Here is a 12,224-nt window from a genome sequence, read left to right as displayed (position 1 = left end):
CTTCATTGGCTCATATCCATTGCAGCTAGGTGTGTGTGCGTGCCGTGTGCATGGAGTTTGGAAACCTTTTCCCTAGCAGCTAGCCATCGGGCTGGGTGGGGAGCCCCCTGGAGTGGCGCCGATATGGCATTCTATATAAGACCCTGCCAGCCCAACCCCACTTCAGTTCCTTCTTACCGCCCGTGACGGTTGTTGGAACAGTGGTCTCTTGTTTCTTAAGTGCTCCACTAATCCCTAGCTTTCTCTTAGTAGTTACCTTTGTTAGGGTATGTCTACACCACGGTATTACTCCAATTTTACAGAAATCGATTTTTGGAAACAGATTGTATAAAGTCGAGTACATGCGGCCACACTAAGCACATTAATTCAGTGGTGTGCATCCATAGTACCGAGGCCATCGTCGACTTCCGGAGCATTGCACTGTGGGTAGCTGTCCCATAGTTCCCGCAGTCTCCCCTGCCCATTGGAATTCTGGGTTGAGATCCCAATGCCTGATGGGGCAAAAAATATTGTCGCAGATGGTTCTGGGTACATGTCGTCAGGCTCCCTCCCTCCTTCTGTGAAAGCAACAGCAGACAACTGTTTCGCGCCTTCTTTTCCTGGTTTACCTGTGCGGATGCCATACCACGACAAGCATGGAGCCTGCTCAGCTCAACGCAGCAGCCATGAACGTTGTAGACACCTTGCGCATTATTGTGCACTTTATGCTGAACCAGAACCTGCAAAACCAGGCGAAGAGGAAGCGGCAGCGCGGCAATGAGAGTGAGGAGGACATGGACTGTAATGGGGCGGCTGCCCCACTCCTGGAGAGTGTGGGCTGTGGCAGGCCAGGGAGCCAATGAAAGAAGAGCTTATTGTCAGCCAATAAGGGCCCAGTTTGGAGACAGCCAGTCAGAGCCAGGCTCAGACATATATAAAGGCTGCCCAGAGCAGGAGCAGTCAGTCTGTCCCAGTCCTTTGAGAGGGGAAGGTCAGTCCCTAAAGGTGGGAGACCAGCACCATGGACGGTGCAGTGCTGGCCAGGCTCAGGGAGGCTAGGGAGTTCTAGCCCGTAGCCTGCCAGGCTGCAGGCCCTGAAGGGAAGGGCCTAGCGGGTGCAAGGGGCCGTAGGGGAAGCGGCCCAGGGAAGCCGACAGACGAGGGGAGAGAAGGAGGACAGCGAGGCTGCTGCCAGAGGGTCCCTGGGCCGGGACCCGGAGTAGAGGGCAGGCCTGAGTCCTCCCCTTGCAGTACACCCAGCCGTCGGCTGTAGGGAACGGCCATTATACTACGCCAGGTCCATGACAAAAAGGATTGGACTCAAAGGAGAGTGTGATTGGACATGGTGGGTGGGGTGTAGGACTGCTGATCACCAACCCCGGAAGGGGGTGCAGATGGACTAAGGGGCACTGTCAGAGGGCAGTGGCCTTGAAGAGGACGCTGCCGAACAGGGAGCAACGTGGGTCCAGAGACGCCAACGGAAGGTGGAACGATGGACAGGACACCACCAGAAGGGGGTGCTCCACTGGATGAGCTAATTCCAGAGTCACCAGCAGGAGACGCCAGGTGGTGAGTCCCCCAACCCATTACAGGACAAAGAATTGTGTCAAACTGCGGGCCCCAGCGCTTTGGAGATCATGTGTTAATGGGGCAAGTTCATGCCGTGACACGCCGATTCTGGGCACGGGAAACAAGCACAGACTGGTGGGACCGCATAGTGTTGCAGGTGTGGGACAATTCCCAGTGGCTGTGAAACTTTTGTATGGCTTTGCTGAAATGGGATTCCCTAACTGTGGTGGGGTGATAGATGGAACCCATATCTCTATATTGGCACCGGAGCACCAGGGTACCCAGTACATAAACCGCAAGGGGTACTTTTCCATGGTGATGCAAGCACTGGTGTATCACAAGGGACGTTTCACCAACATCAACATGGGATGGCCGGGAAGGGTTCATGCTGCTCGCGTCTTCAGGAACACTAATCTGTTTAAACGGCTGCAGCAAGGGATTTACTTCCCAGACCAGAAAATAACCATTGGGATGTTGAAATGCCTATAGTTATCCTTGGGGACCCAGCCTACCTCTTAATGCCATGGCTCATGAAGCCATACACAGGCAGCCTGAACAGTGGTAAGGAGCTGTTCAACTATAGGCTGAGCAAGTGCAGAATGGTGGTAGAATGTGCGTTTGGACGTTTAAAGGCACGCTGGCGCACTTTACTGACTCAGACCTCAACCAAACCAATATTCCCATTGTTATTACTGCTTGCTGTGTGCTCCACAATCTCTGTGAGAGTAAGGGGGAGACATTTATGGTGGGGTGGGAGGTTGAGGCAAATTGCCTGGCCTCTGATTACACGCAGCCAGACACCAGGGCAGTTAAAGGAGCACACCAGGAAGCGCTGCGCATCGGAGAAGCTTTGAAAACCAGTTTCATGACTGGTCAGGCTATGGTGTGAGAGTTCTGTTTGTTTCTCCTTAATGAAAACCTGCCCCCTTGAATCATTCCCTGTAAGCCACCCACCCTCCCCCCTTCGATCACAGCTTGCTTTCAAAGGAAATAAAGTCACTATCGTTTAAAGCCCATGTATTCTTTATTAATTGATTATAGAAATAGGAGAGAACTGACAAGGTAGCCCAGGTGGGGTGTAGGAGAAGGGAAGGAAGGAAAAGGCCACTTCAGAACTTGTTGAATGACAGCCTTTTGCTTGGGCTGTCCACTGGAGTGCAGTGGCAGGGTGCACAGAGCCTCCCCCGCTTCCTCCCACGTTCTTGGGTGTCTGGGTGAGGGGGCTATGGAACATGGGGAGGGGGGAGGGCGGTTATACAGGGGCTACAGCAGCACTCTGTGATCCTGCTGCTGTTCCTGAAGCTTCACCAGACGCTGGAGCATGTCCGTTTGATCCTGCAGTAGCTGCAGCATTGCATCTTGCCTCTGATCTTCCTGCCGCCACCTCTCATCTCAAGCGTCCCTCCTGTCCTCACATTCGTTGGCCGCTTTCCTATACTGTGATACTGTGTCCTTCCACTCATTCAAATGAGCTCTTTCACTGCAGGTTGATTGCATGATTTCAGAGAACATTTCATCTCGCGTGTGTTTTTTTTCACCACCTTTTCTGAGATAGCCTTCAGGACGGAGGAGGGAGGCTTGAAAAATTTGCAGCTGTGGGAGGGAAAAAAGGGAGACGTATTTAAGAAGATACATTTTACAGAACAATGTGTGTACTCTTTCATGGTGAACAACACTATTCACATTACATAGCACATGTGATTTCAGTACCAGGTTGCATTTTGTATCTTAATATTGAGTGCTTGTGGCTTTGGTGTTAGAGGTCACAGATGCAGGGCCGGGCAACAGAATTCAGTTTGCATACGGCCATGGTAAGCCATTGTCTTTTGGCTTCTGCAGCCTTCATAAAAAGCAGCGCCCTCCTTTCCCATACCAAGCAAAGCCCATTGAGTGCTGCTTTTTTTTGTGTTAACATGTAGCAGCAGAAACCAAACTAACCCCTTCCACCCCATCCAATTCTCTGGGATGATCACTTTACCCCTCCCCCCGCTGTGAGGCTGGTATCAGGGAAGATCCCTACTAGCCAAATGCAAACAGCTCAGCGCCAATGTCCCACACCCCCCCCACACACACACACTTGGCTCACTGCAGGGAAGAATTTCTTTTCAGCCACAGGCAAACAGCCCCATAGGACCAGCCACCTCTGTCTCCTTAATTAAATTCCCATAATTCAACCAGGTTACCATGAATGATATCACTCTCCTGAGGATAACACAGCGAGATAAAGAACGGATGTTGCTTGAATGCCAGCAAACACCGGGACCATACACTGCCACGCTTTGTCATGCAATGATACCAGATTACTTGCTACTAGCATGACGTAGTAAAGTGTCCTACCACGGAGGACGGCATAAGGCTGCCCTGCCCAGAAACCTTCTGCAAAGGCTTTTGTAGTACCTTCAGGAGAGCTTCATGGAGATGTCCCTAGAGGATTTCCGCTCCACCCCCAGACACATTAACAGACTTTTCCAGTAGCTGTACTGGCCGCAAATGCATCCCAAGTCCTCAGGGCAAATTAATCATTAAAAAATGGTTGCTTTTAAACTAGGTGTAATATTTACAAAGGTGCACTCACCAGAGGTGCCTTCTATTGCTTCATGGTGCGGGATACCACCTTGGGAGGGTTGGGAGGCTACTTCAGTCAGGCTGAGAAAAAGATCCTGGCTGTTGGGGAGAATAGTGTGCTATGTGCTCTCCACAAGCTCGTTCTCTCATCATCATCTTCCCCGTCTGCAAAATCCTCAGGCATGGCTGAGAGTACCCCCTTCTCGGAATCCACAGTCAGAGGTGGTGTAGTGGTGGTGGCCCCCCCTAGAATTGCATGTAGCTAAGCATAGAAGCGGCATGTCTGCAGCTTTGAACCGGACCGTCTGTTTGCTTCTTTGGTTTTCTGGTACGCTTGCCTGAGCTCCTTAACTTTCACGCAGCACTGTACTGAGTCCCTGGTGTGTCCTCTCTCCATCTTGCCTTTGGAGACTTTTTCAAATGTTTTGTCATTTCGTCTTTTGGAACGTGGTTCTGCTAGCATGGAATCCTCTCCCCATACAGCGATCAGATCAAGTATCTCCCGTACTGTCCATGCTGGAGCTCTTTTTCGATTCTGATACTGCATGGTCACCTGTGCTGATCAACTCTCCATGCTGGGCAAACAGGAAATGAAATTCAAAAGTTTGCAGGGCTTTTCCTGTCTACTTGGCCAGTGCATCCGAGTTCAAATTGCTGTCCAGGGCGGTCACAATGGTGCACTGTGGAATAGCTCCCGGAGGCCAGTACCATCAAATTGCATCCACACTAACCCTAATTCGAACCAGCAATGTTGATTTCAGTGATATTCCCCTCATCGAGGAGTACTGAAATTGATTTTAAGAGCTCTTTATGTTGAAGTAAATGGCTTCGTTGTGTGGACAGGTGCAGAGTTAATTCGATTTAGTGCTGCTAAATTCGACCTAAAACTCGTAGTGTAGACCAGGCCTTAGTTAATTGTTAGTTTATCTTAGTGTTAAGTGTTACTGTAGTGTTAAGTCTGACTCACGGCATCAGTTAGACTCGCAGCGCTGGTCCCGCAGCCACGAGCCTCGGAGCCATTCACACTCAAGGTCTCTGCCGACTGCTGGAACGTGGTCCCACTCAAGGTCCAGGTCACATTCAACAACCTCGCAGCACCGTTCGGACTGACACCGTTCAGAGCGCTGATCCCCGCGCTGGCTATCGTCACGGCACTGGCCTGCAACTCGTTGCCAATCCTTTTCGCCGCACCGCTCTCCATCGTGGCACCGGTCACCAGCGCGGCATTGGTCGTGGTCATGAAAAGCTCTACGATGCCGATCTCCGTATGACCCTTGTCTATCAAGGGACTCAGTGCCCCCCTTGCTCCATTCGCGCACCGCTCCTCCTTGGCTGTCGCAATCCCAGTCCCCGTCCAGCAGATTGGGGAGAGCTTCAGGGGTTTCAGACATTCCCCAGTCGGGCCTGGGAAGTCTCGGTCATGACCCCCCGGCACCCAACTGGCAAACCCAGTTGCAATTTTGGACTCCCTAGGCATATCATTAGGCCCAAGGCACACCCCCCACCGGATGCCCGGCCGTCATCACGATCAGAGACCCAGCTTCCTGAGGCGACCCTCAGCCACCCACCTCCAGACCCGGAGCAACGAGTCAGCACCCGTGATAGGGGCTACCCGAGGCGCCCAGAAAGAGCTACCCACAGCTGACCAAGGGGCCATCTCTTACCCAGCTCTCGCGATGGAGTCATCTTTGTCCTCCCCTGATGAGGCTGTGGCTGGCACGTCCACATCTGGTCCACCTCCGATAGACTTTAGAGTCCTACAAGAACTGCTTAGGTGCGTAGTCCTGAATATGAACCTCCAAGCTGAGGAGGTTGTGGAGGAGGAGGATCCTATGGTGGACATTTTAGGCCCTGAAGGGCTTTCCAGGGTGGCCTTCCCCATGAATAAAACTATTCAAACAATGCCAAAACCCTCTGGCAAACCCTGGCCTCCATTACCCCCACAGCCAAAGGGGTGGAAACAAAATCCCAGAAGGGGATCCAAATACTTTTTCACCCACCCCGCCCTGTGTTCACTTGTGGTGGATGTGGTGAACGCGAAAGAAAGACAAGGACAATAAGGGCCCGCTCCCAAATCAAAGGATGCCAAAAGGCTGGACCTTTTCGGAAGAAAAGTTTATTCTACTGGTGGTCTCTCACTATGGGTCGCGAACCAACTTGCACTCCTCAGCAGATAGAATTTTAATTCCTGGTCTGCAGTCCTTAAGTTCCAAGACCTCCCAGCAGAAGCTCGTACGGAACTGAGGGCCATTGCTGAGGAGGGCAAATTGGTAGCTCGAACCTCCCTTCAGGGTTCCCTCGATGCTGCGGACGCAGCTACATGCACTCTGGCATCTGGCATCGCCATGCGGCGGAACACCTGGCTCCAGTCTTCAGGACTTCCGCCTGAGGTGCAGCACACCATCCAAGATCTCCCTTTTGATGGTCAGGGCCTGTTTGCGGAGCAAACAGATTCCCATCTGCATACCTTAAAGGACACAAGGAACACTATTAAATCCGTGGGCATGCATACCCTGGCTACCCAAAGAAGGCCGTTTAAGCCACAGACCATCCAACAACGCCCCTTCTCACCTAGACCCAGGCAGGACTTCTCCCGTCAGAGAAGCAGGTACTCTCGATGTAGGCCATTACGTCCCCCCTCCGGACGAGGTCAAGGACAGTCCAAGCCACCTCTAGGCCCTAAGCGCCCATTTTGAAGGTATGCTCAAGGACGGACTATCAGCTCGCACCCTGGACCGTCTATCCCGTTTCTACCATATGTGGTCCCTTATTACATTGGACCATTGGGTCCTCCGCACAGTGCAGGTGGGATATTCTATCCATTTCCATTCCATCCTGCCCTCCCACCTCTCTTTCCCATCCCTCTTCAGGGACCCTTCTCACGAGCAGCTCCTCATCCAGGAGGTACAATCCCTCCTTGCCCTAGGGGCAGTTTAGGAACTGCCTCAGGAGCTCAGGGGCAAGGGTTCCTACCCTCGTTATTTCCTTGTCCCCAAGGCAAAGGGACCCATTCTAGACCTCAACAAGCACATTGTCAACCTGAAGTTCCGCATGGTCTCCTTAGCCACAATTATTCCCTCACTGGATCCAGGAGACTGGTATGCCGCCCTCGATATGAAAGACGCGTACTTTCACATTTCAGTTAGTCTGCCTCACAGACATTTCCTCCATTTCGTGGTGAACAAGACACACTATCAGTTCACAGCCCTCCCCTTTGGCTTGTACACAGTCCCTCGTGTCTTTACCAAGTGCATGGCGGTCATGGTAGCTTTTCTTCACTGACACCACGTGCACATCTTCCCGTACCTCGACAACTGCCTTATATGGGGCCGGTCTCACCAACAAGTCCGATCTCGAGTACAACTGATCATGTACACGTTCAGTCCCTTGGGCATCATGCTGAATGTCAGCAAATCTGTCCTCTCCCCTACTCAAACAATAGAGTTCATTGGGGCAGTCCTGGACACAAACCAAGCAAGGGCTTCCCTCCCGGAGGCCTGGCGCCTGGCCATAACAAGCATAATTACCGGTCTCTGCAAGTTTACCACCACCATAGCAAGACAGTGTCTCAGGTTGCTGGGTCAAATGGCGTCTTGTACCTACATGGTGCAACACGCCAGGCTAAGACCAGGATTCTACAGATGTGGTTGGTGTCAGCTTATCAACAGTCTAGATATGATGCTCATGGTCCCAAAGCGCACACTCGACTCCCTACGTTGGTGGCTGGATCCCCATATGGTGGGTGCCGGGGTCCCATTCCATCCCCCTCAACCCAGCCTGACCCTGATTACAGACACATCTGCCCTGGGATGGGGAGCCCACCTTGGGAGCCTGACAACGCAGGGCTTATGGCACAAAAGCAAGCTGTCATTACACATCAATATCAAAGAGCTCAGGGCTATTCGCCTTGCATGCCAAGCGTTCCTTTCTCCCTTACAAGGCCACTGGGTAGCAGGCCTAATGGACAACACTACGGTGATGTTCTATCTGAACAAACAAGGCGGAACCCAGTCATTTGCCGATCTGCCAAGAAGCCCTTCTTCTGTGGGAATTCTGTTTAGCCCACTCAATCACCCTTCAAACCTCGTACCAGCTGGTGTCCAGAACGTACTGGTGGACAGCTTGAGCAGGCATTTTTTCACACACAAATGGTCGATCCGCTCGGATATCATTCACTCTGTTTTCCACATCTGGGGGTTTCCCCGAGTTGACTTGTTTGCTTCACGGACCAACAGGAAGTGCCTAGCCTTCTGTTCCTTCCGAGGTCACAGCCTGGGCTTGATAGTGGACGCCTTCCTGATCATGTGGTCAGACCAACTGCTTTATGCCTTCCCACCATTCCCGCTAGCCCACAAGGTGCTCCTCAAGGTCCGCCGGGAGAAGGCGGACATCATACTGGTGGCCCCTGCCTGGCTGCGCAAGTGTTGGTACCCAGTCCTGCTGGACCTGTCAATTCAGGATCCCCTACACCTATCTCTCAGCCCCGACCTCATCTCAGAGAACCATGGTCATCTGGTACACCTGGACCTTCATTCGCTCCACCTCACGGCCTGGAGGATCCGTGGCTGAACCAGGCTGATCGCGCCTGTTCGGACTCGGTAAGGTGGGTGCTCCTGGAATATCACAAGGTGTCAACTAGGCTTACATATGAGGCTGAGTGGAAGAGGTTTTCCAGCTGGAGCACTCAGCGGCAGGTGCCCCCGCTCCAGGTTTCGATCCCATGCATCTTGGACTACCTGATGTTCTTGAAGGACCAGCACCTAGCCTTTGGATCCATTAAGGTTCACCCCGTGGCCATCTCTGCTTTCCACTGCTGCCAGGCGCTCAGTGTTCCCACACCCAGTCATGCGGCTTTTTCTCAAAGGCTTGGAAAAAATTCATCCTCCAACTAAGCCGCCCATGCCTGCATGGGACCTTAACTTGGGTCTCTCCTGCTTTATGGGCCCGCCTTTCAAGCTGCTGGCCTCCTGCTCACTTTTCCATCTCTCCTGGAAAGTTGCCTTCCTAGTGGCCATCACTTCCACACATCGGGTGTCCGAACTACAGGTTCTCACATGTGAACCACCCTATACCATTTTTCATAACGATAAAGTTCAACTAAGACCTCACCAAGCTTTTCTGCCAAAAGTAGTGTCCCATTTCCATGTGAGTCAGGATATCTTCCTGCCAGTTTTCTATCCAAAACCGCATGCTGACCTTCGGGAATAGCGCCTCCATTCTCTGTTAGAAGGGCGCTCACCTTCTATATAGACCCGACAAAGTCATTCCATAAAACAACCCAGTTATTTGTCACCATCACGGAGTGGATGAAAGGCACTCTGGTTTTCTCTCACTGAATATCTTCGTGGATCACAGAGTGCATTCGTACAGCTTGGCAAACGTCCCTCTGCCTGTGGTCATGACTCACTCCACGAGAGCTCAGGCATCGTCAGCAGCCTTTCTAGCATGCATTCCCCTCCAGGGAATCTGCAGGCCTGCTGTGTGGGCCTCGGTGCACATCCAACTATGCTATCGTTCAGCACTCTAGGGATGATGTGGCCTTTGGCAGAATGATTCTTCAATCTGCAATTCCTTGACTCTGACCCCACCTCCAAGGTAAGGCTTGGGAGTTACCTAACTGGAATTGATATGAGCACTCACTCAAAGAAAAAATGGTTACTTACCTTTTCTGCAACTGTTGTTCTTCAAGATGTGTTGCTCATATCTCTTCCATTCCCCCCACCACCACCTTCCCCTCTGTTGGAGTAGCCTACAAGAAGGAACTGAAGTGGGGTCGGGCCAGCAGGGTCTTATATAGAATGCCATATCGGCGCCACTCCAGGGGGCTCCCCAGCCAGCCCAATGGGTAGCTGCTAGGGAAAAAGTTACCGACATCCGTGCACGCGGCGCACGCACGCACCTAACTGGAATAGATATGAGCAACACATCTCGAAGAACAATAGTTACAAAAAGATAAGTAACCGTTTTTATTGAAAAGGAAGCCTGTTGCTTTCTGAACACACTGTCATCTATAAGGGGAGTAGCAGCAAGTGGGCTGATACTGGTTGTCAGTTACCAAAGATATCGGGGATTATTATATAGTTTCATTGTACTATCAGCCCCAAACCTTACCCTGGTGTCTGAGTGGCAGATAGCTTGCTTAAGCAATGGCATCCTATGGTGATCAGCCTGTGTACCTCCTGTTTCCTTTCACAACTGCTGTGAAGTGGTGAAGGTGCTCTTCTTATTGTTAAAGGTGTACAAGTCAGAGCTTTCAGTTCATGCCCATCACTGATGTTAATAACAACATTTTTGTTTTCTTATGCTTTGAGATGAAAGTTAGGCCTCATCTGCACGAGGAGGTTTTTGCCATTATATTGGTATAGTTATACGAGCAAAATCTTGAGTATGGATGCAGTTATATCAGTATAAAAGTACTTATACCAGTGTAGTTTTTGCTGGTTCAGGGAACTAATATAAGCTCTCCTGGTATAAGGATAGTTATGCCAATGTAGTTGCATCTACACTAGTGCATTTACCAGCATAGTAATGTTGGTAAAATGTGTATAAAATCTGGTTTCAGGGTAGCAGCTATGTTAGTCTGTATCTGCAGAGTCTCTAAGGTGCCACAAGTACTCCTGTTCTTTTTGTATAAAATCTGTGATCAAGTTATGCTGGCAAATTTTTAAGTTTAGACCAGGTTTTAGTGATATTATTCTCCGCTGGAGAAATACTGTAGAGAACTGATTTAACATTGTAACATTATTAGATTTGTTAATGAATACTAATTAGATTTAAGGAGCTTCAGTATAAAGTTTTCATAAACTCTGTACGATTTTATATACTAATGAAAGAGATGTTCTTTTTGTTTGTTTTAGATCAATGAATGTATTCCTTATTGTATACCTCTGTATTCTGATCAGTAAAGCAGTAATAAATACTACCCTGAAGTATGTCTGGCAGAGTGATCCATTTCGTGATGAACCGTGGTATAATCAGAAAACAGAGTCAGAAAGGAAAAGAAACCTGGTATGGAAAACTACTGTGTGTTTGTGTAACATATAATTTTCTCTCAAGATATTCAAGAGTGACACATGTAAAAAATTTTCTTTATAGTATTTTAAATACAAAAGTGTGGCGGAGCATATAGTAACTAAGAAAGTGTAAACTTGCCGTTTTTATTTTAGTCCCCCTGAGATTGTTACAGTTCCATTCCACTGTAATCGCAGAATACATGATTGTATGACATTACGGATAACAGGAATCCCTGCTGTTGAAGTGTATTATGGGTTGGTGTAGAGTTAGAGAAATGTTTTATTTTTAAAATATTTAAAAAAGCTATTCTATAACATTTTTTAAAAGCTATTTTTTAAGAAGTATATGAATTTTTTTTTCAAAAGGACATCATATTACTGAAAAAGTGTCACTTACCAGACCCATATTGACTGGCTCTGTTAGTTAATGATGCTTCATGGTATGTGTGACATCACAATGGAGACAAACTGGCTAGCATGACTTTAAGAAGATATGAAAAACTAGTTCTTCGTATCTGTTACTTTTTGAATGACTCTTTGCCCCCTTGTTCTTTGTGCATTTAGCACACACTAGTTAAAATATATTTCTGAATGTTAAGTGCAGATACAACACTTGACCATGCTATGCTGATCTGTTGTTTTTGTTCTGTTTGTTTGTTTTTTTTAATTCTAAGTCTTTGGATAACATATTTCCATACTATCCTAAATTCAAATGGAGGTACCCTGCAGTCTTTTTTGTTTTATACATTTTCTGTTTCGTTAACACCTGTTTCATGAAAACCTTTTAAGTAGTGATTTTTAAATAGTATATAGATAATAGTAAAACTGAAAAGTTGAGAGGCTAAAATTGCTACATCAGATAAAGGAAAGCAAATCCCCTTGGTGTGGTAGCTAATTACTTTAAAAATAAATATTGAATAAATTGTAGTTTGTCTAAAGTAAACATATTAATAAAATAGATGACGGAATGTTAGAAGCTATTGGCAAAGTGTGGGATATGATATATTTTTATATGGTAGCTTATGAATAGATCTCTGAAATTGAGGATGAACTTCTATTGATTAGAAGTAATTTTGACTATCTGAGGGGAAACCATTT

At 48.8% G+C, this 12,224-nt stretch overlaps 1 protein-coding gene across 4 annotated transcripts in view; it reads left to right on the top strand.

Annotated features, from left to right (window-relative positions):
• Window positions 1-12,224, top strand: part of ATP11A (ATPase phospholipid transporting 11A) — a 267,235-nt gene that overhangs the window by 206,069 nt on the left and 48,942 nt on the right. For all 4 annotated transcript variants that reach the window (XM_050947517.1, XM_050947527.1, XM_050947547.1 and 1 more), the window contains exon 11: window positions 10,971-11,121. In XM_050947517.1, the coding sequence (XP_050803474.1) occupies window positions 10,971-11,121 (151 nt within the window). The remainder of the gene's footprint in view (window positions 1-10,970; window positions 11,122-12,224) is intronic.

Source organism: Gopherus flavomarginatus, chromosome 1 (genome assembly GCF_025201925.1).
Source record: "Gopherus flavomarginatus isolate rGopFla2 chromosome 1, rGopFla2.mat.asm, whole genome shotgun sequence".
NCBI lineage: Eukaryota > Metazoa > Chordata > Testudines > Testudinidae > Gopherus > Gopherus flavomarginatus.
This window is presented reverse-complemented; position numbering and strand designations above follow the sequence as displayed.